Genomic DNA, 25,421 nt, shown 5'->3' with positions numbered 1-25,421 from the left:
GCCTCACAGCTCCAGGGACCCCGGTTCGATTCCGGGTACTGCCTGTGTGGAGTTTGCAAGTTCTCCCTGTGTCTGCGTGGGTTTCCTCCGGGTGCTCCGGTTTCCTCCCACAAGCCAAAAGACTTGCAGGTTGACAGGTAAATTGGCCATTATAAATTGTCACTAGTATAGGTAGGTGGTAGGGAAAATATCGGGACAGGTGGGGATGTTTGGTAGGAATATAGGATTAGTATAAATGGGTGGTTGATGTTCGGCACAGACTCGGTGGGCCGAAGGGCCTGTTTCAGTGCTGTATCTCTAATCTAAAAAAATCTAATACTCTGCCAGTAAAAGTCACCTGATTCAATCTTTTATGCATTTCCAGGTCCAATTGTCTGCATGAAATTGTGACCCCATTTTGGACCCACGATTAGTGAATTTTAAACCCAAGAAATGGACACATTGATTTCCAATTTCTCCTTTACCCTCTGTCTTTTTAAAAAAATGTATAGTCTTTTGTTAGTGGCCCTGAAGAGAAAGCTCGTTGGGAAACCATGGATAACTAGCACTGAATCTCACCCATTCCTGCAGTTCAGTCAGGCAACCTAGATCCATAAAGGGCAATAGATCCAGCAGTTCTCATGTTAACTGCAGTAGATAAACTGGGCCTTTCCATTTGACTATTGATTCCAGCATCATCAACTACCAGCATAGTAATTGTTTTTAGTTTCCATGTCATTGGATTCCATGCACCATGCCTTGGCTGAGATTGGCATAGTGACTTGCTCTGAGCTCTCTGCTGATATTGTGCTTCATATATTTCATCAATTGTTTCATATCAGATACTGTGAGGTTTATGAGAGCAGCACTTAACAGTCGAAGAGACTTAGTAGTTGGCAGGAAAAAAGACAGAGGCGCAAGGGGAGAGCCAACTGTGCAACAGCCCCAACAAACAAATTTCTCTGCAGCACCTGTGGAAGAGCCTGTCACTCCAGAATTGGCCTTTATAGCCACTCCAGGCGCTGCTTCACAAACCACTGACCACCTCCAGGCGCGTATCCATTGTCTCTCGAGATAAGGAGGCCCAAAAGAACTTAACACTCCAATGATGCAATGCTGTGATTGGAAATATTGCCCTAATCTTACTTAACTTATTCAATGACCATGTCATAGAGTAATTAAAGAGGAGCCTACATGTTTAGAATTGATGAGCAGAACTTGGAGATTTTAAAGTGGCTTAAGGATTGAACAGAATTCCAACTCAAAATTATTAGAGAGGGCTCTAAAAAAACGTACTAAAGAAGCCAGACCAACAGCCAAAATGCATCTTATTTACATAAGAATTTATTTTAATATTCTTCTACATTTTTCAACACAGGATTCAAAATGGGTTGAAGAAAAGCAACTATTTATGAAAAGAAATCAGGAACTTTTGGAAAAGGTACCCCTGGCACTTGCATGGTGTCTGTTTTAGATATATATTTTAAGTCATTCATTTTCAGCCTTGATATTTTGAACTGTTCGTTTAAATCTGTAGGCTTTGGCGCTCTCATAAACTTGTAAGCATTTCTGTTGACCAGAGCTAATGGAGTGTAGGTCTCAAACAATGCATCTGCATATTTCTGGGTTCAAGTCCCACTCCAGGGCTTAAGCACAAAAATCTACTCTAGTGCAGTACTGAGGGAGTGCTGCACTGTCAGAGGTGCCATCTTTTGGATGAGATGTTAAACTAAGGCTTGATCTGCTTACTTAGGTGAATGTAAAAGACCCCATAACACTCTTTCAAAGAAGAGCACGGGAGTTATCCCTGGTGTCCTGCACAATATTTATCCTTCACTTAACATCACAAAAACAAATTATCTGCTCATTATCACATTGCTGTTTGTGTACGTTTGCTGTATGCAAATTAGCTTCTGCATATCCAACATTACAACAGTCACTACACTTCAAAAGTACTTCATTGGCTGTAAATTGCTTTGAGACATCCGGTGGTCATGAAAGATGCTAAATAAATGCAAGTGTTTTATTTTATATAATTGTTTTATGTCCCTGGTGTAACTTAGCACTTCGCTAGATATTTTTTTGAAAGCATGTTTCCCTCTTTAATGTTTGGATTATTCAAGGACACTGCACCATCATCCCCATTTCTGTGTTCTTGCTCTGATCAAAGGTAACTCTGCTGGTAAACATATGGCCAACTATTCAACAAATACTTGTTTATATTCATGGCACGAGTATTCTTAACTTACTGACTATCCGTCTTTACCCTTACCTCTAGATTATTTACTAATTGTGCCATGTTAGCACGGTACAGTGCATGAAGGCTCCTTTCCAGTAGAAACATAGACAATAGGAGCAGGAGTAGGCCATTCGGCCCTTCGAGCCTGCTCCGCCATTCATTATGATCATGGCTGATCATCCAACTCAGTAAACTGTTCCTGCTTTCCCCCCATACCCTTTGATCCCTTTCACCCCAAGAGCTATATCTAACTCCTTCTTCAAAACATACAATGTTTTGGCCTCAACTGCTTTCTGTGGTAGTGAATTCCACAGGCTCACCACTCTCTGGGTGAAGTAATTTCTCCTCATCTCAGTCCTGAAAGGTTTACCCCGTATCCTTAGACTATGACCCCTGGTCCTGGACTCCCCCACCATCGGGAACATCCTTCCTGCATCTACCCTGTCAAATCCTGTTAGAATTTTAGAGGTTTCTATGAGATCCCCCCTCACTCTTCTGAACTCCAGCGAATATAATCCAAACCAACTCAATCTCTCCTCATACGTCAGTCCCGCCATCCCAGGAATCAGTCTGATAAACCTTCACTGCACTCCCTCTATAGCAAGAACATCCTTCCTCAGATAAGGAGACCAAAACTGTACACAATATTCCAGGTGTGGCCTCACCAAGGCCCTGTATAATTGCAGCAAGACATCCCTGCTCCTGTACTCAAATCCTCTCTCTATGAAGGCCAACAAACCATTTGCCTTTTTTACCGCCTGTTGCACTTGCATGCTTACCTTCAGCAACTTGTGTACGAGAACACCCAGGTCTGGTTGCATATTCCCCTATCTCAGTTTATAGCCATTCTGATAACCTGCCTTCCTGTTTTTGCTACCAAAGTGGATAACCTCACATTTATCCACATTATACTGCATCTGCCATGCATTTGCCCACTCACTCAATTTGTCCAAATCACCCTGAAGTCTCTCTGCATCCTCCTCACAACTCACCCTCCCACCCAGTTTTGTGTCATCTCCAAATTTGGAGATATTACATTTAGTTCCCTCATCTAAATCATTAATATGTATTGTGAATAGCCGGGGTCCTAGCACCGATCCCTGCGGTACACCACTAGTCACTGCCTGCCATTCAGAAAAGACCCGTTTATCCCTACTCTTTGTTTCCAGTCTGCCAACCAATTTTCTATCCATCTCAATACAAAGAACAAAAGAACAAAGAACAGTACAGCACAGGAACAGGCCATTCGGCCCTCCAAGCCTGCGCCGATCTTGATACCTGCCTAAACTAAAACTTTCTACACTTCCGGGGACCGTATCCCTCTATTCCCATCCTATTCATGTATTTGTCAAGATGCCCCTTAAACGTTGCTATTGTACCTGCTTCCACCACCTCCCCCGGCAGCGAGTTCCAGGCACTCACCACCTTCTGCGTAAAGAACTTGCCTCGCACATCCCCTCTAAACTTTGCCCCTCTCACCTTAAACCTATGTCCCCTAGTAACTGACTCTTCCACCCTGGGAAAAAGCTTCTGACTATCCACTCTGTCATGCCGTTCATAACTTTGTAAAGCTCTATCATGTCGCCCCTCCACCTCTGGCGTTCCATTGAAAACAATCCGAGTTTATCCAACCTCTCCTCATAGCTAATGCCCTCCAGACCAGGCAACATCCTGGTAAACCTCTTCTGTACCCTCTCCAAAGCCTCCACGTCCTTCTGGTAGTGTGGCGACCAGAATTGCATGCAATATTCTAAGTGTGGCCTAACTAAAGTTCTGTACGGCTGCAGCATGACTTGCCAATTTTTATACTCTATGCCCCGACCAATGAAGGCAAGCATGCCGTATGCCTTCTTGACTACCTTATCCACCTGCGTTGCCACTTTCAGCGATCTGTGGACCTGTACGCTCAGATCTCTCTGCCTGTCAATACTCCTAAGGGTTCTACCATTTACTGTATACTTCCCACCTGCATTAGACCTTCCAAAATGCATTACCTCACATTTGTCCGGATTAAACTCCATCTGCCATTTTTCCGCACAAGTCTCCAACCGATCTATATCCTGCTGCATCCTCTGACAATCCTCATCACTATCCGCAACTCCACCAACCTTTGTGTCGTCCGCAAACTTACTAATCAGACCAGCTACATTTTCCTCCAAATCATTTATATATACTACAAAGAGCAAAGGTCCCAGCACAGATCCCTGCAGAACACCTCTAGTCACATCCCTCCATTCAGAAAAGCATCCTTTCACTGCTACCCTCTGTCTTCTATGACTGAGCCAGTTCTGTATCCATCTTGTCAGCTCACCTCTGATCCCGTGTGACTTCACCTTTTGCACCAGTCTGCCATGAGGGACCTTGCCAAAAGCTTTACTGAAGTCCAAATAGATAACATCCACTGCCCTTCCTTCATCAATCACCTTCGTCACTTCCTCAAAAAACTCAATCAAATTAGTGAGACACGACCTCCCCTTCACAAAACCATGCTGCCTCTCGCTAATAAGTTCATTTGTTTCCAAAGGGAGTAAATCCTGTCCTGAAGAAGCCTCTCTAATAATTTCCCTGCCACAGACGTAAGGCTCACCGGCCTATAATTTCCTGGATTATCCTAGCTACCCTTCTTAAACAAAGGAACAACATTGGCTATTCTCCAGTCCTCTGGGACCTCACCTATAGCCAATGAGGATGCAAAGATTTCTGTCAAGGCCCCAGCAATTTCTTCCCTTGCCTCCCTCAGTATTCTGGGGTAGATCCCATCAGGCCCTGGGGACTTATCGACCTTAATGCTTTGCAAGACACCCAACACCTCCTCCTTTTTGATAATGAGATGACTGAGACTATCTACACTCCCTTCCTTAGGTTCATCACCCACCAAATCCTTCTCTTTGGTGAATACCGATACAAAGTACTCATTTAGTACCTCGCCCATTTCCTCTGGCTCCACACATAGATTCCCTTCTCTGTCCTTGAGTGGGTAACCCTTTCCCTAGTTACCCTCTTGCTCTTTATATACGTATAAAAAGCCTTGGGATTTTCCTTAATCCTGTTTGCCAATGATTTTTCATGACCCCTTTTAGCCTTCCTGACTCCTTGCTTAAGTTCCTTCCTACTGTTTTTATATTCCTCAAGGGATTCGTCTGTTCCTAACCTTCCAGCCCTTACGAATGCTTCCTTTTTCTTTTTGACTCGGCTCACAATATCCCGCGTTATCCAAGGTTCCAGAAACTTGCCAAACTTATCCTTCTTCCTCACAGGAACATACTGGTCAAGGATTCAAATCAACTGACGTTTGAAAGACTCCCACATGTCAGATGTTGATTTACCCTCAAACAGCCGCCTCCAATCTAAATTCTTCAGTTCCTGCCTAATATTGTTATAATTAGCCTTCCCCAATTTCGCACCTTCACCCGAGGTACCACAAGTACCTTAAAACTTATGGAATTACGGTACTGTTCCAGAAATGCTCCCCTACTGAAAGTTCGACCACCTGGCCGGGCTCATTCCCCAATACCAGGTCCAGTATGGCCCCATCCCTAGTTGGACTATCTACATATTATTTCAAGAAGCCCTCCTGGACGCTCCTTACAAATTCTGCCCCATCCAAGCCCCTAGCACTAAGTGAGTCCCAGTCAATATAGGGGAAGTTAAAATCACCCACCACTACAACCCTGTTATCTTTACATCTTTCCAAAATCTGTCTACATATCTGCTCCTCTACCTCTCGCTGGCTGTTGGGAGGCCTGTAGAAAACCCCCAACATCGTGACTGCACCCTTCCTATTCCTGAGCTCCACCCATATTGCCTCGCTGCATGACCCCTCCGAGGTGTCCTCCCGCAGTACAGCTGTGATATTCTCAACAAGTAATGCAACTCCCCCACCCTTTTTACATCCCCCTCTATCCCGCCTAAAGCTTCTAAATCCTGGAACATTTAGCTGCCAATCCTGTCCTTCCCTCAACCAAGTCTCTGTAATAGCAACAACATCATAGTTCCAAGTACTAATCCAAGCTCTAAATTCATCTGCCTTACCTGTTATACTTACACCCAATCCCATGTGCTTTAATTTTACACGCTAATCTCTTACATGGGACTTTGTCGAAAGTCTTCTGAAAGTCCAAATAAACCACATCCAGTGGCTGTCCCTCATCAACTCTACTAGTTACATCCTCGAAGAATTCTAGTCAGTTTGTTAAGCATGATTTCACTTTTATAAATCCATGCTGACTCTGTCTGATTCTACCACTGTTGTCCAAGTGCTCTGCTATAAAATCTTTAATAATGGACTCTAGAATTTTCCCCACTACTGACGTCAGGCTGGCTGGTCTATAATTCCCTGTTTGGTCTCTACCTCCCTTTTTAAATCTTTCCTATGCTGTTGTAGAAAGCCTCAAATAAGGGAACCACATCTGCTCCTCAGGGATGAGAGGAAAGCAGAGTAATGGACTTGTTTTGTGTCGATCCTTTCAGCCAGTACACTGCAGTCTTGGTGGAGGCTGAGCAGATTCAGACTGTAATAAAACAGAAAATGCTGGAAATACTCAGCAGGTCAGGCAGCATCAGTGGAGAGAGAAGCAGAGGTAACGTTTCAGGTCTGTGAACTGGCAAAGGTTAGAAATGTAATAGGTTTTAAGCAAGTGAGGTGGGTGTGGAGGAAGAGAATAAAAGGGAAGGTGTGTGATAGGACAGAGGGTGGGAGAGATTAAATGACAAAGATGTCATGGGTCAAAGACAAAGGGAGTGCTACTGGTGTGGTGAAAGACAAAGCATTAGTCCAGAGAAAGTGTTAATGACAGAATAATGAACAGCTCTATCCAAAAGCACAAACATGAAAAAACAAGTTTAAGGCAGGCACATGGTTAAACTTTTTTTTTTAAAAAGGCCAATCATGCTCTGAAATTATAGCATCAACTGTAATGAAATGATGGCTTGGGCGGCACAGTGGCGCAGTGGTTAGCACCGCAGCCTCACAGCTCCAGCGACCCGGGTTCAATGCTGGGTACTGCCTGTGTGGAGTTTGCAAGTCCTCCCTGTGACCGCGTGGGTTTTCTCCGGGTGCTCCGGTTTCCTCCCACAAGCCAAAAGACTTGCAGGTTGGTAGGTAAATTGGCCATTATAAATTGTCCCTAGTATAGGTAGGTGGTAGGGAAATATAGGGACAGGTGGGGATGTGGTAGCAATTGGGATTAGTGTAGGATTAGTATAAATGGGTGGTTGATGGTCGGCACAGACTCGGTGGGCCGAAGGGCCTGTTTCAGTGCTGTATCTCTAAACTAAACTCTAGAGCCTGTTGTCCAGGGTAAGCCTTTGATTAGTGTCACGAATAGTAACAGTTGTTATTTATTATTGTGATGCATATTATTGAGAAATTGATGACAAACTATTATTTTGATTGAACCACAGGAGCAACTCGACACATATTAGTAACTAAGAAACATTTACCCTCCACATAAAGGAATTTTTTTTTATGCCAGGCTAATCACTCAAACTAACCAGTCATCTCTACCTATGTGTCCTCGGTCCAATCCCTGCACAGAATCATTGAAGGACTTCTGCCATGTGTGGTTGCTGTTTAAGGTTTATTGCAATCATTTTTTGGCTCGAGTATTTTGATGTGTGTTACTTTCATAGTGTATCATAGGACCTGTAGGCCAGTGCAGCATCTGAGGCCTCTGGCCGTAGAAGCCCAACTAATTCAGTCCTATATTGTTATGCTATTGTTCCGACCTTTTTGAATTTTGCAGGCCTGAAGGTTTTGAAATGCAAAGGGCAGTCAGCATCAACAATTTGAGATTTACTCAAAGGAATCAGACTTAAGCTTTACTACTGTGCATTCACCAGGCAGGGGTTTTCCTATTCATTAAAATTAATTGAGGGGGAATCGCAGGGGAAATGGCAGGATGATGAAAGCACAAGTGGGAAATATTGCTTACAAGTGACCCCTGAGGCTCCTTCGCATGGACCCATGTGGCAGATAAAGACAAATGTTTGGACCCCCTTGCATGTGGGAGCGTTATGCTATTCATTATTGTGGTGAGTGAACTTTACTTGAGTTTAGATTGATATAGATTGGGACCTGAATATGACATAGATTGGAACCTGAATATTGAAGGATACATGGCATTTAGGAAGGGCAGGAAGCTAGGAAAAGGTGGAGGGGTAGCTCTGTTAATTAATGATGGTATTAGCGCAATAGAGAGGGATGACCTAAGTTCAGGAAACCAGGATGGAGAAGCAGTTTGGGTAGAGATGAGAAATCATAAAGTCAAGAAGTCACTTTTGGGAGTGGTGTACAGGCCACCTAACACTAACCACACTGTAGGACAAGGTATAAAGGAAGAAATAATGGCAGCTTGTCAGAATAGTATAGCGATAATTATGGGATATTTTAACCTACATATAGACTGGAAAAATCAGATGGACAGAGGTAGCCTAGATGAGGAGTACATAGAATTTTTTCGGGACAATTTCTTGGAACAGTACATTCTGGAGCCCACCAGAGAGCAGACTATACTAGACCTGGTATTGTGCAATGAGATAAGATTAATTAATGACCTCATAGTTAAGGCGCCCCTAGGTAGCAGCGATCATAATATGATTGAATTTTACATTCAGTTTGAGGGAGAGAAGAGTGGGTCCAAAACTAGCATTTTAAACTTAAATAAGGGCAATTATGAGGGCATGAAAGCAGAGCTAGCTAAAGTGAACTGGCAAATTAGGTTAAGGGATAGATCAATATCCCTGGCAGACATTTAAGGGGATATTTCAGAATACGCAGAATAGATACATTTCAACGAGAAAGAAAAATTTCAAGAGTGGGACCTGCCTTCCATGGTTAACTAAAACAGTTAAAGATAATATCAAACTTAAAGAAAAAGCCTATAATTGCACAAAGATGGGAGGCAGGTCAGAAGATTGGACAGAATATAAAAAATAGCCAAGAATGACTAAAAGTTTGATAAGGAAGGTAAAATTGGAGTACGAGTGAAAGCTAGCTAGAAATATAAAGACAGATAATAAGAGTTTCCATAGATATTTTAAAAAGAAAAGTTAACAAAGTGAGCATTGGTCCTACAGAAAGTGAGTCTGGGGAATTAATAATGGAGAATAAGGATTGAACAGATATTTTGGATCAATCTTCACTGCTGAGGATACAAGTAACATCTCAGTATTAGCTGTAAGTCAGGAAATGGAAGGGAGGGAGGAACACAAGAAAATTATAATCACCAGGGAAGTGGTACTGAACAAATACTGAACTTCATCCTAGAGTCTTAAAAGAAGTGGCTAGTGAGATAGTTGATACGTTAGTTTTAATTTTCCAAAATTCCCCAGATTGAGGGAAGGTTCCATTAGATTGGAAAATAGCCAATGTAACTCCTTTATTCAAAAAGGAAGGGAGGCAGAAAACAGGAAACTACGGGCCAGTTAGCTTAACATCTGTCACAGGGAAAATGTTAGAAGCTATTATTAAAGACGTTATAGCAGAGCATTTAGAAAAATCAAGGTAATCAGGCAGAATCAACCTGGTTTTGTGAAATGGAAATAATGTTTAACCAATTTATTGGAGTTCTTTGAGGGAGTTACATGTGCTGTGGATAAAGGGGATGTATTGCACTTAAATTTCCAGAAGGCATTTGATAAGGTGCCACATCAAAGGTTATTGCAGAAAATAAAAGCTTATGGTGTTAGGGGTAACATATTGGCATGGATAGAAGATTGACTAGCTAACAGGAAACAGAGAGTAGGCATAAATGGGTAATTTTCTGGTTGGCAAAATGTAATGAGTGGTGTGCCACAGGAATCAGTGCAGGGGCCTCAACATTTTACAATTTATATAAATGACTTAGATGAAGGGACCGAAGGTATGGTTGCTAAATTTGCTGATGACAAAAAGGTAGATAGAAAAGTAACTTGTGAAGAGGACATAAGGGGGCTACAAAGGGATATAGATAGATTAAGTGTGGGCAAAGACCTTGCAAATGGAGTATAATGTGGGAAAGTGGGAAATTGTTCACTTTGGCAGGAAGAATAAAAACGAAGCATATTATCTAAATGGTGAGAGATTGCAGAGCTCTGAGATGCAGAGGGATTTGGGTGTCCCAGTGCATGAATCGCAAAAGGTTAGTATGCAGGTACAGCATGTAATTAGGAAAGCTGATAGAATGTTATCGTTTAACGCAAAGGGAATTGAATACAAAAGTAGGGAGGTTATGCTTTAGCTATACAGGGCATTGGTGAGACCACATTTGGAGTACTAGTCTCCTTATTTAAGGAAGGATGTAAATGCTTTGGAGGCAGTAGAGAGAAGGTTTACTAGACTATTACCTGGAATGGGCGGGCTGTCTTATGAGGAAAGAGTGGACAGGCTGGGCTTGTATCTGCTGGAATTTAGAAGTGTAAGAGGCGACTTGATTGAAACATATAGGATCCTGAGGGGTCTTGACAGGATATTTCCCCTTGTGGGAGAATCCAGAACTAGGGGGTCACTGTTTAAAAATAAGGGGTCGCTCATTTAAGACAGAGATCAGGAGAAATTATTTCTCTCAGAGGTTCGTGAGTCTTTGGAATTCTCTTCCTCAAAAGGTGATGGAAGCAGAGTCTTTTAATATTTCTAAGACAGAGGTAGATCGATTCTTGATTAGCAAGGGGGTGAAAGGTTTTCGGGGGTAGGTGGAAATGTGGAGTAATCAGTTCAGCTATTAGTTTATTGAATGGCGGAGCAGGCTCAAGGGGCCGAGTGGCCTACTCCTGCTCCTAATTCATATGTTCGTATGTTCTGCATTATCCTGGTAATTAATTCCAGTGAGCAGCAGAGATATTAGCATGTAATGCTGTGCCTGTCTGCAATGCATAATTGTTTAAAATCTAACCTCTATCAGGGTGTTAGATTTCATAAAGCTAGTTTATCAACCAGGTTCATTCCAGCGGTTTGTAAGAAATACTCTGTGCGTCTCTTTTTGATGGACACATCTGATTAACCCCAGACATTGCTGGTAGGGCTGCATTAATGCTGGTTCAACAAAGCCATTCTTTGCTTCACAGCTGCTGCAAAGAGAGTAATCTAGAGTTACATTCTGATTAAAACCATAATTTTCATCTTTTAAAACTATATTATAATTCTGTCATCATTAAAAGAGTGCTGCCTTCATGAAAAGATATGAGGCAAACATATTTCTGTTGGGAGAGGAAGAGATATGCATCGCTTTGATCGCATTGGATTATTGTGCAAGTGACATGATGTGTTTTGATGCAATCTACCTCATTGGATTTTACTTCCACAAGTACACAAAGGAAAGCTTGCCAAAGTTTTTCATGAAGGTGCTGCCCCTTTAACTAACAAGTGAGTAGAGAGCAGATTTCTAATGGATTGTATTCTATTTTTCAACATCATTTCTTACAGATTGAGAAATTGGATGCAGAAGTAACCCAGCTGCAGCAGGAAGTTCAGGATTCTCGGGATCAGAATGAGCTGTTAGAATTTCGCATCCTGGAACTAGAGGTAGAGTGACATTGCAGTAGAAAGCTGTGTGAAATGTTATGTAACATCAGAGAGGGTTTCATTGGAAGAATTAACCCATGTAAAGGCCTTCACTGACAGGCAGGGCTAAAAAAAAATGAGAACATTAGGAACAGGGGTAGGCCTCAACTCCCCTTCTATCTCAGCTAGCTCCAGTCACCCAGCTTTGGTGATTCTAGGTCAAGCCTCAAGTAGGTTCAGTATGCCGGTAGAACACTGCTTTGTTGGACGGAATGGAAGGGATATGGGAAAAGATGCTGCTGCACCAGGATTTCTGCTGAATTTAATCCAATGGAGAATGGCAGTGTTACTGTACTGAGCACAATATGACTATACGAACAATGACAGTCAGGAAAAAACCCTTTGGTCGATCCAACCTGTCCCAATCAATTGTGATACCTTGTGCGTCTCTATAGATACTCTCCGTACCCTGCTGAAACTATTGATCTCCTGGAAGAGGTGAAAATCCAGTTTAAAATAAAACATGCCAATCTGGGGAAAGAAATTTTGGGAAATTCTACTCCAACCTCCTTAAGTGATTAGAACCAGTCCAGGAGAGGACTAATGGAACCACAGAGGCATAGGAGGTGACACAATGAAACACTCATGTCTTGCACCAGAGAGATGTTGCAGGCATCGAGGATCACACTCTGCTCCACTCAGTTCCCAGTTTGAGCTACATCGAGCAGGCAGGGAACAAACAGAAACAATATTGATCACCTGGCAGTGGGAATTACAGCGTATGGTTATGCCTGACTGTTCTTTGCCCCCTTCTGGGATCTGACCTCAGAAGGCATTGGCAGTGATGTGAGTAGGCAGTGCAACCTGGCTCCAGGGGCTTGATATTTAAGCCCTGCTGGGGGGATGTAAATACTGGGACCGGCCTGCTTGTTGGTTTCCCGGCTCCATCCCGCCCCAGGCCATTTTTGCTGAGGTGGAATGGGGGGGTTGGTGATGGCAGGGCTACCCACCTGCATGCAGTGGGTAGCCAACATGGCTTATCAAGAGCCTATTAAGGCCAATTAAAGAAGGCCAACTGGAATTTTCCAGTTGACTTCATGTCTCCGCATGTGGTGGGGGTCACTTTAGCTGGCTGGAGGTGGCAGGCTGCGTGGGGGTTGGGAGTTCAGTGCTCCAGGCAAGTTTAAAGACCTGCCTTGCCTGCCTAAGTGCTACAGCAGCCACAGGCCACCCTGTAGAGGGGATAACAACCCCCTACCGCTGCTGTGGTAGCCTGGCTGCAAAACCCCTTCTTTAGTTTAAATTATATCAGAATGGAGAGAGGCTGCCTCCTTTTTGAAGTGCCCTCTCCCTCACTTAACTGCCATTGCAGGCTGCTGCTCCTTTCAAGGTGGAAGGCCTCTAATTGGCCCTCCTGCTTCGAGAGCCTGCCTGCCGTTCTTAATTGGATGGTGAACCCACTATCTGTCCATTAATTTCCCCCCTGGGAAAAATCACAACGAGTGACTGTTTCCCACACAGTGATGTGTGCCTGCAGCGGGGTCCCGACACTGGGCCGGCAATTTGGGGGCAACCCTGCCTCAGCCATTCAGGGGACCCCCACCCACCCCACCCCCTCCCCCCCGCACCCCCTGCCATAAATTTTGATGTACAGGGATCAGAGCTGGCAACAGAGCTCTCGTCTCTTTAAAAGACCGGATCCCACCTCCAAGAGTCGCCAACCAAGTGGAAGGCTGGCAATTCTTCAATTTCAGCAATGCCACTGGGAGCCATGACTGCTGCTGGGACTAAAGCAGGCCCTGACCAGCCAACATGGAGAAGGTCTGCAGAATGAAGGGCTTGCCGGGGCCAATCAAGCAGGTGCTGGTGGTTGGGCATCGGTCATGAGGGCAGGAGAGAGTCTTTCCAACGGGGCGACTCACAGGGTGCCTGATCAGAAGGGCCCCCCACCCCAAGCCTGCAGACAGGGCACCAGCTTTTACTGGGCGGCCTCCCAAAGTGGCAGAGGGTGCCCCCCTCCCCTGCTGTTAAAATACCAATGGCGATGGAAGAGGCCATTAACTGGCCACTGAAGTGTCTCAATTGATGTAGGGCATGAAGGCCATCCTTGACCTTTCCTGCCCCGGTACAATTCCCTGATGTCAGGAAGGCGACAGGCACTCTCCCCCACCCCCCCCCCCCCCCCGTCTTCCCTTACCATGTTATTCCCCCCCACCCCTGCCATCCAGCAAAATCCGGCCCAGTGTGGGCTTCTGACCCACATTTCAGCCTCATGGCAGAGTTCAGAAGCCCGCAGGGAAAAATCTGCCCCAGGTTTCTCACCAGGTAGGCATTGAGCAAAAATATACATTATCCCCATCAAAATAAAGTTTAAAGAAACAAGGTGGAAGTTTTAAAGTAAGATATGATTAATTAGGAGTTCAGAAGAAACTTCTTTTCTCAGAGAGTGGTGAGAATGCGGAACTTGAAATTACATGGGCTGGTTGAAGTGAATAACATAGTCGGATTTAAGGTGAAGCTCGATAAGTAAATGAGGGAGAAAGGAATAAAAGGATATGGTGGTAGGTTAAAATGAAAGCAACAAAGTTAGAGAAGACCAACATGGATCATAAACACTGGCATAAACCTGTTGGGCCATTAGCCTCTTCTAGCTGTAAATTTTATTTGTATGGGGATAGATTTTATGAACTCCTACTCCTACTCATTTGCTCAGAGTACATAGTTTGGGAATTTATGTGTCCTGTTGGAAGTCCTGCAAGGTTCCCTGATATCCATGCTACATTCCCAGCAAATATTTTGAGAATGCAAAGCTTTGCACCACAAATTTGTAAAACACACTGGGCTGAATTTTATCCTAGCGACGCTTGCCGGAAAGCTGGGGGTGACCCTGCCTTGACAGTTCGCGGGACACACAGCCACATTTTACAGGGGTTAGGCAACTTTTAAAGGATGGCCGTCCGCCCCCAGGAACTACTGGCCAATTAGAGGGCTGGCAGCTCAGCAGACTCAGCAGCGCCACTGGAAATGATGGCCACTGATGGGACTGCACCCAGAAGAAGGGGATGCCGTGGAGGATGCTGCCCTCCCAACCTGGGGTTTGGGGGTGCTGGAGCCAGTCAGGCAGGTCCCGAGGAGGAAGCGGGGGAGGTTGGTGAGGCAAGGCAGCGTTGTTGCCAAGGAGGGCGGCTATTGCTGATGGTGGGGGCTGCCGGAGCCCACAGAGAAGCCATCAGAGTTCACCAAACGTTCTTCCTACGTGGTGGAGGGCCCACCCACTGCTCGCAAAATGCCAGCAGTGGAAGAAAAGGCCCTTAATTGGCCACTTAAGTAGGTTAGTTGGCCTCTGAGCAGGAGGGTCGACCTCCACCTTCCTCATTACTGATAAAATGGCTTAGCAGCAGGAAGGCAACGGGTACTCAATCCTTCACCTTCCCCCACCATTTTATGGGCTCCCCCACTTCCCGGCCCATCCCAAAGGGCTGGTAAAATCCAGCCCACTAAATGTATGTATAAAAATAGATGACCTTATCATTATCGCATGGCAGTTTGTGAGACCCTGCTGTGCACAAATTGCACATTTCCTATATTACAACAGTGACTACACTTCAAAAAAAATCTTAATTGGCTGTAAAGTGCTTTGGGACCTCCTGATGTTGTGGAAGGTGTTATACAAATGCAAGTGGTTTCTTTCTTCCTCTGAATTAACCAGTGTCGTGTTCTTGGCAGTAGTGACAACGTTTGTGCGATGTGTGCAGTGGCTCTAGATTTGTATGGTCAGTGATGTAGGCTAAAAGAGAGAACCTAATCTTTCCAACTAGTGATGGGTGTGCTAGAACGCTGTTGTTTCACCTCTGCGACCTGATGTGAATTCAGACTAGAGCAGTGGGACAAAAGCGTCCTGTATGTGACAGTTCCAAATACCCAGAGTGAAATGAGGTCAAACGGTTTGAGCTGTTTTCCTGGCAGGCACAAAATTGGACATAATCAGCAACTGAAATGTTTCAATTTACCTCCAAGATATCTAATGATGGCTCTTGTAGGAAATGGAGATGTCACTCTGGGACAATGTTAGTGTGGGATTTGCGTTTTGCTCTAACTGATTCAAGAGTGTTCATAAGGCTTGTATTTACATAGCCTTATCATGTTTCTTGCAAACATGTCTTTGCATAATGAATTATTCTGTAGTGCATGGGTTGTTTTTGTGTTGTCTTACTCAACATCTTAGCTGTGCTATCTCTGCACTGTAGGGGCTTGACATTGGGTCCCAAAAGCTTTTTCATTTCCCAGTACTGACAGCCCTCACCTTGTTAGCCACAAAAATAAATTCACCCAAAGCACTAGCCTTGTGGATTTATGCACCTTTTCTGAAGTGATCAAAATGTTTTACCATTTGTTATCTATCCCCTTTCTATTTGCAGGAGAGGGAGAGAAGGTCTCCTGCCTTTAACCTCCAGATTACACCTTTCTCAGATGGTGTGAGTGCTCTTCAGATCTACTGTATGCAGGAAGGTGTAAAGGTACTTGTTGGCATACATAAAAATCTATTTCTATTCATGAAATTAAGTGTGACATATTTTCATATAGTCAGAATCGGTATGATATCACAGTCCTGTTCTTTTGAAGGTGAAGAAAATGGCAAACATACGAGGTTAATATTTTATTTCAGTCTCAATATTACACAGATCACTTACAATCTGAATGTTATTGTACCCCTGAAAAAGGTGCAGTCAACCCACAGTTATGAGACATAAAAGTCTTCCTAAGGAGCTAATTCATGCCATATGTTAGATACAGGCCTTTCATCTCGAAGGCTTGAAAGCTTTCCCTGTCAACTGTAAAGGTTATTAATTTGGATTGTCTTAATCCTCTTCCTAATGGGCTTTGAGCCTATAGCACAGAACTGTCTCTGAGTTTTGTACTAAATTGGCAGTGTCACTTGACAGAGGCTATAAGATGACACACTGTTGCGAAAGGCCTTGTTCTTCTGAAAGCAGGGCTGAATAAAAGGAGCTGCCCTTTTTGTTAATCCATGCTAAATTCGGCCGGCAAATGCGAGATCTGACATTGAATATGCAAACCTTTCGGCACTATTATTCCTCACCCTGATGAATCCAAAATTTGTTATTTTTAGAGTTCGGTTTCCACCATTGTGAAAGTGTAGATTGGTATTAGGAAATGTACAGGCTTATTTAGTAATTAGTTTTCAAATTTAGCACTCAGGGAACAGATTATTGCAGGCCGAGAGAGCTTACTGAAAACTTGTCTATCTTTATCTAGTTTCTCTGCTATCTCCCCGCATGCCCTCTCTGAGCTCATCTTGTCCATGAGACCCAGCTCCTGCTCCCTCAATCCAATTCCCACTAAACTGTTGACCACCCAACTTCCCCTCCTGGTCCCCATGTTAGCCAATATTGTTAACGATTCTATCTTCTGGTGTTGTCTCTCTCTCCTTTAAAACTTCCATCATTACCCCCTCCTCAAAAACTTAACCCTGACCATGCTGTCCTTGCAAACTACCGTCCCATCTCCACCCACCCTTTCCTATTCAAAGTTCTTGGACGTGTTATTGTCTTCCAAATCCATTCCCATCTTTCCTGCAACTCCATATTTGAATCCCTCCAATCAGATTTCTGCCCCTGCAGTACTAAAACAGCTCTTATCAAAGTCACGAATGACATCCTATGTGATTGTGTCATAGGTAAACTTTCCCTCCTTTTCCTTCTCAACATGTCTGCAGACTTTGACATGGTTGACCACACCATCCTCCTCTAATGCCTCTCCACTGTCATCCAGCTGGGTGGGACTGCTCTCACCTGGTTCCATTCTTATCTATCTAATCAGAGACAGAGAATCACTTGCAATGGCTTCTCTTCCCACTCCCGCACTGTTACTTCCAGTGTCCCCCAAGGTTCTATCCTTAGCCCCCTCCTATTTCTCATTTACATGCTGCCCCTCAGTGGCATCATTCGAAAGCACAGCATTTGTTTTCACATGTATGCTAATGACACTCAGCTCTAACTCACCATCACATCTCTTGAATCCTCCACTGTTGCGAAATTATCAGACTGTTTATCCGACATCCAGTACTCAATGAGCAGAAATTTCCTCCAATTAAATGTTGGGAAGACTGAAGCCATCTTTTTCAGTCCCCGCTGCCAACTCCATTTCCTAGCTACTGGCTCCATCCCTCTCCCTAGTGTTACTATCCTGTTAGGGACTGTTAACTTTAAAAAGAGAGAGTTGAATTCCCAGTTATTACTGAAAAAAGAATGCCACAAGACCTCATGTTTTAAACAAAAATCTATACTGTACAAGATTTAAACAAAGCAAAACACGACTAACAACACTACAATTTGAAATCACTTATACTTTAAACTTAAAATCTTAACAGAAGACATATACTTTAAACTCTATATCCCAACAGAACACTCCTGTTTGACTCAGCAGGTCTGGCAGCATCTGTGGAAAGAGAAGCAGAGTTAACGTTTCGGGTCAGTGACCCTTCTTCGGAACTGACAAATATTAGAAAAGTCACAGATTATAAACAAGTGAGGTGGGGGTGGGGCAAGAGATAACAAAGGAGAAGGTGCAGATTGGACCAGGCCACATAGCGGACCAAAAGGTCACGGAGCAAAGGCAAACAATATGTTAATGGTGTGTTGAAAGACAAAGCATTAGTACAGATTAGGTGTGAATACACTGAATATTGAACAGCAGCAAGTGCAAACCTGAAGAAAAACAACCTGAAAAAAACAGTGGGTAAGCAAACTGAACAAACTAAGATGAAATGAAATAAATGCAAAAAAAGATTGTAAAAAATTTAAAAAGGAATGTAAAAAAAAAGGAAGAAAAAATAACTAAAAATGAAAGTAAAATGGGGGGCTGTCATGCTCTGAAATTATTGAACTCAATGTTCAGTCCGGCAGGCTGCAGTGTGCCTAATCGGTAGATGAGATGCTGTTCCTCGAGCTTGCGTTGATGTTCACTGGAACACTGCAGCACTCCCAGGACAGAGATGTGAGCATGAGAGCAGGGGGGAGTGTTGAAATGGCAAGCAACCGGAAGCTCAGGGTTCTGCTTGCGGACTGAGCGGAGATGTTCCGCAAAGCGGTCACCCAGTCTGCGCTTGGTCTCCCCAATGTAGAGGAGACCACACTGTGAGCAGCGAATACAGTATACTACATTGAAAGAAGTACAAGTAAATCGCTGCTTCACCTGAAAGGAGTGTTTGGGGCCTGGGATAGTGAGGAGAGAGGAGGTAAATGGGCAGGTATTACACCTCCTGCGATTGCAGGGGAAGGTGCCCTGGGACGGGGACGAGGTGGTGGGGGTAATGGAGGAGTGGACCAGGGTGTCGCGGACGGAACGATCCCTTCGGAATGCTGACAGGGGAAGGGAGGGGAAGATGCGACTGGTAGTGGCCACTGACAGGGGAAGGGAGGGGAAGATGCGACTGGTAGTGGCCACTACCAGTCGCATCTTCCCCTCCCTTCCCCTGTCAGTGGCCACTACCAGTCGCATCTTCCCCTCCCTTCCCCTGTCAGCATTCCGAAGGGATCGTTCCGTCCGCGACACCCTGGTCCACTCCTGGGTGACCGCTTTGTGGAACATCTCCGCTCAGTCCGCAAGCAGGACCCTGAGCTTCCGGTTGCTTGCCATTTCAACACTCCCCCCTGCTCTCATGCTCACATCTCTGTCCTGGGATTGCTGCAGTGTTCCAGTGAACATCAACGCAAGCTCGAGGAACAGCATCTCATCTACCGATTCGGCACACTGCAGCCTGCCGGACTGAACATTGAGTTCAATAATTTCAGAGCATGACAGCCCCCCATTTTACTTTCATTTTTAGTTATTTTTTTCTTCCTTTTTTTTACATTCCTTTTTACATTTTTTACAATCTTTTTTTGCATTTATTTCATTTCATCTTAGTTTGTTCAGTTTGCTTACCCACTGTTTTTTTCAGGTTGGTTTTCTTCAGGTTTGCACTTGCTGCTGTTCAATATTCAGTGTATTCACACCTAATCTGTACTAATGCTTTGTCTTTCAACACACCATTAACATATTGTTTGCTTTTGCTCCGTGACCTTTTGGTCAGCTATGTGGCCTGGTCCAATCTGCACCTTCTCCTTTGTTATCTCTTGCCCCACCCCCACCTCATTTGTTTATAATCTGTAACTTTTCTAATATTTGTCAGTTCCGAAGAAGGGTCACTGACCCGAAACGTTAACTCTGCTTTCCACAGATGCTGCCAGACCTGCTGAGTGACTCCAGCATTTCTTGTTTTTGTTTCAGATTTCCAGCATCCGCAGTATTTTGCTTTTACTCCTGTTTGACTGTTACTTTGACCCCAAGAGTTCCTCTATACGTTACAGGATCTTGGCAGTTTGTTCACTTCTCCTGGGATCAAACCAAAGTGTACCTAGCTCTTAGGAATTCTCTTTGATTCCTTAGTTTCTCAGCTATCTCCCGAGGTATGTGATCACCTCCCGAATCTGGACTTCCCAGCTTGAGCACGGGTCTGCATCAAAACAGAAGTGCCCCTCGTTCTCAATGGTCTCTTTGCTCCTGAGTCCACTGACTTCCAAAAGCCAACTGCTTTCTCTGTAGCCAACAGTCTGTCTGAAGCCCACAGCTTTCCAAAAGCCAACTGCTTGACTGTCAACAGGCACACAAATCAAAACAGCAACAGGTACCCCCGCATCATCTATCTGCATAGCATGTGGTACATATAGGATGTCCCAGATAGCAATTTAAACTAATTATTTCCAACACCAAATCTTCTCTTTGTTCTGGGAAATCATATGAATAATTCAAACCCTTGATTGAGGCAGCTGCAGACGTCTCCATCAAGAAGTTCAGAGTGGTTCCATTGTTTAGGGGCTTCTCACTTCCCGTTGTGACCTTACTAAATAAACATGGGCCATCCTTTGATTTGTAAGCACCCTAGGTTTGTTTGCCAGCTTCTCAAACCAGGTGTTTTCATTTGTCTTGTATTAAAAAATCAATTGCCAAATTAAAAGTTACCTCTAGAAAATTAATACAAACCATGTACCAGGGAATTGTAACATTGGTAACAGTCTGAGATTAAGCCAGTCTGTTTGCAACCTTGGTGTCACATTTGACCCATATATGAGATTCTGACCTTAATAAGACCAACTATTTTTGTCTCTGTAACATGGCCAGATTTAACCCCTCCACATTTCTGTAATCTCCTCCAGCCGCACAAACCTCCAAGATATCTGTGCTCCTCTAATTCTGGCCTCTTGAGCAACCTCAATTTTAATTGCTCCACCAATTGTGGCTGCCCCTTCGGTTGCGTAGGCCCTAAGCTCTGGAATATCCTCTGTACACCTCTCTGCCTCTCTACATTGCTTGCCTCCCTTAAGAGACTCCTTAAAACCTACCTTTTTGTCTAAGCTTTTGGTATCTGACCTAATGTGGCTCAGTGTCATATTTTGTTTTATGATGCTCCTGTGAAGCCCCTTGGACATTTTATCATGTTAAAGGCACAATAAGTTGCTATTCTTGTTGCTCCTGACAATATTTCGTGGATTAATGTTTAATATTTATATAAAAGGAAGATGCCTTTGTGCGTGTACTGTGGACTCTTGTCAGCTTGGTTCGTTTAATAGCAGGAGGTTGTGGATTCAAGCACTACTCCAGGATTTGAGGAACTAATCTAGGGGATTCTGCCTTGTCGGCCTTTAAAACAAATTCCCGTCCACCTGTTCCATTGGCTCAGGCAGGTATTGGAGATCTCACAATGCTATTCAAAGAAACGCAGGGAGTTCTCCTAGTCAGCATTCCTTCCTCAACCAAAAGAAAGCAAACTGTCTGGCTATTCATCTTATTGCTATTTGTGGGATCTAGTGCACAAAATAGCTGCTACAGTTACCTCCATAATAAAAGTTAGTGCACTTCAAAATAATTCACAGTGGAGGGAGGGAAGGTAATTTTTGTGTCTCCACTGCCTAGTTTTTGAGTGTGAAGGGGACAGAAGCAAGCTGAAAATACTGAGAATGAAGTTAATTCCAATTTCCCAGCCAGCCAGTGGAACTTTGCACTGGGCCTTGATTTAGGCCAGGGTTGTCCAACATACCACCCGGGGGCCAGGGTCCGGCCCACCAAATGTTTTTATCCAGCCCGCAGGTGTAAACTGTTCCTGGGCCGTTCCTCATCCTCACCATGACTGGAGATGAGAAATTTCCCTTTGTCTTCTTACAGAGCAGCCTTTTTAAAAACATCCCGCTGTCAGTTTCACAGCCGACAGCTGCTGATATCGAAAACAGCTGTTTCCTAACAGACTCAGGGTTTTCCAGCAGTTTCTGACTTCTTTTTTAAAAAGCCTGCCGGAAAACCCTAAGTCTATTGGCAAACGGCTGTTCTCGATATCAGCAGCTGTGAGCTGTGAAATTGACAGCGCAATGTTTTAAAAAAAAACTGACCACCCATCTGCTGAGCATTCCACTCTCTGCAACTGTGAGGGAGAGGGAGGAGAGAGGGGGAGGGACAAAGGGAGAGGGGGGAACAGAGAGAGAGAGAGAGAAAGGGGGACAGAGAGAGAGCAAAAGGTGGAGAGAGGGGAGAGAGAGACTGAGAAAGGGGGACATCGAGACGGGTGGACAGAGAGCATGGGGAATACTTAGTGGAAAGTGGAGAACACTGGAGACACAGAGGTGGAGAGGGAGATTGGGGGAGAGATACAGAGAGGGGGGGGAGAGGAAGACAAAAAGAGGGGAGAGAGGGAGACAGAAAGAGAGGAGAGAGAGGGAGACAGAGAGACAGAGGGGCAAGAGAGACAGAGAGACACTTCCAGGTCATGACTACCCGCTGCGTAAAAAAGTGCTTCCTCATATTCCCCCTGCACCTTTTGCACAAAACTTTCAATCTGTGTCCCCTAGTCCTAAAGGAGGCGGGGGGGGGGGGGGTGCAGGGGGTGGGGGGTAAGAAAGAATGAGACACACACACACACAGCGCGGGGAGAGTGGGGAGAGAGATCAACGATGCAGGCGGAGATTGACTGCGAGCAAAAATAATGGCAGGGATGTCACTAAATCAGTTTTCAACGTAGTTATGAGAAAGTAAGTCAATAAATTAGTCTTCTCATTTATAGCTTCTTCACAAAATTGCACATTTGTTGTTGTTTTTATTTGTAGGATGAATTTTGAATGCCTTTATCTTTCAAAATTTGCTCACTGGTCACCAGGGCCGAGCAAAAATCGCAATGCTGCCCTCGGCCCAAAAAGGTTGGATAACCTTGATTTAGACCAATGATCCTGCTGGAAACAGGCAGGAGCCTTGTTATTTCAAGAAAATTAGATCCTATTGTGTCTTTAGACCCCTAGTGCCATTTTTGCTTTCACCAGGAGATTCCTGTTCGATGTTAAACCCACCCGTACAGGGCAGGAAACGGCCAGATCCAGAAAAGCAACCCTTACTATGCCAAGTGTGACCGTCCCATATCTCCTGCCAGATACTCTTGGCCCTGCCTAAGACTGGGAATTATTATGAAAATATGTGCATTTTGTCCAATGGGATTCATAGCCACTAGGAACTGCCTGCCAACTGAGGGCAGACTTTCAGCACATTAGTCTGGACAAGATCAAACCCAGGTGCAGGATAGCTCACCAGCCCACCTTAGCATTAGGTTCTTGAATTCACCAATCTTCTGTATGCTTGTGATAATTTACAGCAATCGCTGGAAGCAAGTCTGGGAACATTATCAATTTACAGATTTAGCAGTTTTGAGCCTTTGGGATGACTTGAATTGCTGTCCATGCTCCTTCAGGCAATGTCCTCTGCCCTTTGAATTATGTTCTCTGTCACACACTTCCCCCACCCCCAGCCCATAAACTGCTGCTACCAGCCAATACTGAGTGTCTGACCTCCTGGATTTCCTGCCCTTTCAAAAACTGTCAGCGCTCGAATCACATGGGCGCTTCGCCAACTATATTTAATGGTGGACTGACCATCAAAATGGTTTAGGTCTGTCACCCACATTGGGTGGACATTGCATTCCCTCCTCCGACTGCCTGTCAGATGTAAGCCGTAGGATGTGAATCACTTGGAGATGATTCCGAGTGATGAAATGATACATATGCAAGTCTTTCTTTATCTGATTTCACTTGGCCTGTTGCTGTTCATGATGCTATACATATATTAACATCTGGCAGCATTTGCAGAATTATGCACTGATATAATCCACAGAGAATAACAGATGGTTGTATGCTTGGAGCAATGCTCACGTGACTTACAAATATCAGTGAAATGCTGAGCACCTTACAGCCCTCTTCAATCATGCATACAGCTTTTAACTTTCTATGAGTGTCTATCCCAGAATACTGCTGTGTCTACTGTACTAATCCTATGATCTACCGGAAAGCATCTAAATTGCATATTTCAGCCCTCACCCCTACCCCACCCCCCTCCAAAGTTGCAGCTAGGCCTCTTAAATACACTGCCAAAATTTCCAATCTTGAACATTATAGTTGAGGGCCAGTGTGGGTGATCTGATATTCCCCCAGATGGGTTAAATTTGAACATATAAAATTGACAGTCAGAATAGACCAGATGGCCCATCAAGCCTGATCAACACTCATGATGCCTGGAACACTATGACTAGCCACTTCCTACCTCACATCCCCCATCCCCACCACCACCACCCCCCACCGGCCCTCTCCCCCTTAGCGGCCATGTAATTTCCTGGGAAAGGCAAAGCTCAGGGCCAGTAAGGAAAAAAATACTCTGGAATATTGCTCTCTGCCCCCCTCAGCCGATCAGAACCACTGCGGAAGATCACATGGTTAGTAAAGCCACCTACCTTCGATATGATGCAATCTGTGCCCAATCAAGTACTGGTCCAGCGCCCTCTTGAAAGTGTGCAAAGTATCAATGAACACTGCACCAGCCAGAAGTGCATTCCAAAGTCAGAGTTGTGAGTTATACTGTTAATATTAGTGTAATCCCTTGCTGATGTAAATTTAAAAGCTCTAGCAAATACTTCAAAATAGTGTGCTCTTTGCTAACTGCTTTGTTAGGTTTTAAGGATTAACTTTGCTTTTACTTAAGTTAAGCAGTAATGGGAAGAGCCAATTCTATTTTTGCTTGTGTATACAAATGAAATTGAGACAGCTTTAAAAATTGAAGCCCACACTATTAAAGGGGCGGTGGCAGTGTGGATACAAAATTGGCTTAAGGGAAGAAAGCAGGGAATAGTGGTGAAAAGTTGTTTCTCTGACTGGCGGGAAGTATACAGTGGTGTTTCCCACGGATCGATATTAGGACCACTTTTTTTTAATATATATTTATTTTCTGGACTTGAGTATACAAGGAATAATTTCAAAGTTTGCAAATGGCACAGAACTCAGAAATGCAGTAACCTGTGAGGTAGATAGTAACAGACATCTGAAGGACATAGACTGTTGAAATGGAAAGACACATGGCAGATGAAGTTTAATTCAGAGAAGTGTGCAGTGATATATTTTGGTAGAAAGAATGAGGAGTGGTATTATTAACTAAATGGTACAATTTTAAAGGGAGCTCAAGAACAGAAGGCTGAATTTTACTCGCCCTCCAGTGTCGGAGATCGTGACAGGGGGACCAGGAAAATTCTTCCAGGGGAGGCCCGCCACGACCCCCGACACTGACAAGGCCTTGCCACATTTTACCAGCGGTGGCAAGGCCTCAGTGCGGCTCCCCCCCCCCCCCCCACCCCGCCGCTTGGCG

The 25,421-nt window shown here is 44.3% G+C and overlaps 1 protein-coding gene across 1 annotated transcript in view; it reads left to right on the top strand.

Moving 5' to 3' along the window:
• The window catches only part of jakmip2 (janus kinase and microtubule interacting protein 2), a 310,932-nt gene that overhangs the window by 232,873 nt on the left and 52,638 nt on the right, over positions 1 to 25,421 (top strand). Inside the window, exons 13-15 of the mRNA XM_068042905.1 lie at positions 1,358 to 1,420; positions 11,619 to 11,717; positions 16,115 to 16,213. Of these exons, the coding sequence (XP_067899006.1) occupies positions 1,358 to 1,420; positions 11,619 to 11,717; positions 16,115 to 16,213 (261 nt within the window). The remainder of the gene's footprint in view (positions 1 to 1,357; positions 1,421 to 11,618; positions 11,718 to 16,114; positions 16,214 to 25,421) is intronic.

The sequence above is a fragment of the Heterodontus francisci genome, chromosome 12, assembly GCF_036365525.1.
Source record: "Heterodontus francisci isolate sHetFra1 chromosome 12, sHetFra1.hap1, whole genome shotgun sequence".
In the NCBI taxonomy this organism is placed as follows: Eukaryota; Metazoa; Chordata; class Chondrichthyes; order Heterodontiformes; family Heterodontidae; genus Heterodontus; species Heterodontus francisci.
The sequence above is the reverse complement of the archived record's forward strand: the minus strand, read 5'-3'. Positions and strand labels throughout refer to the sequence as shown.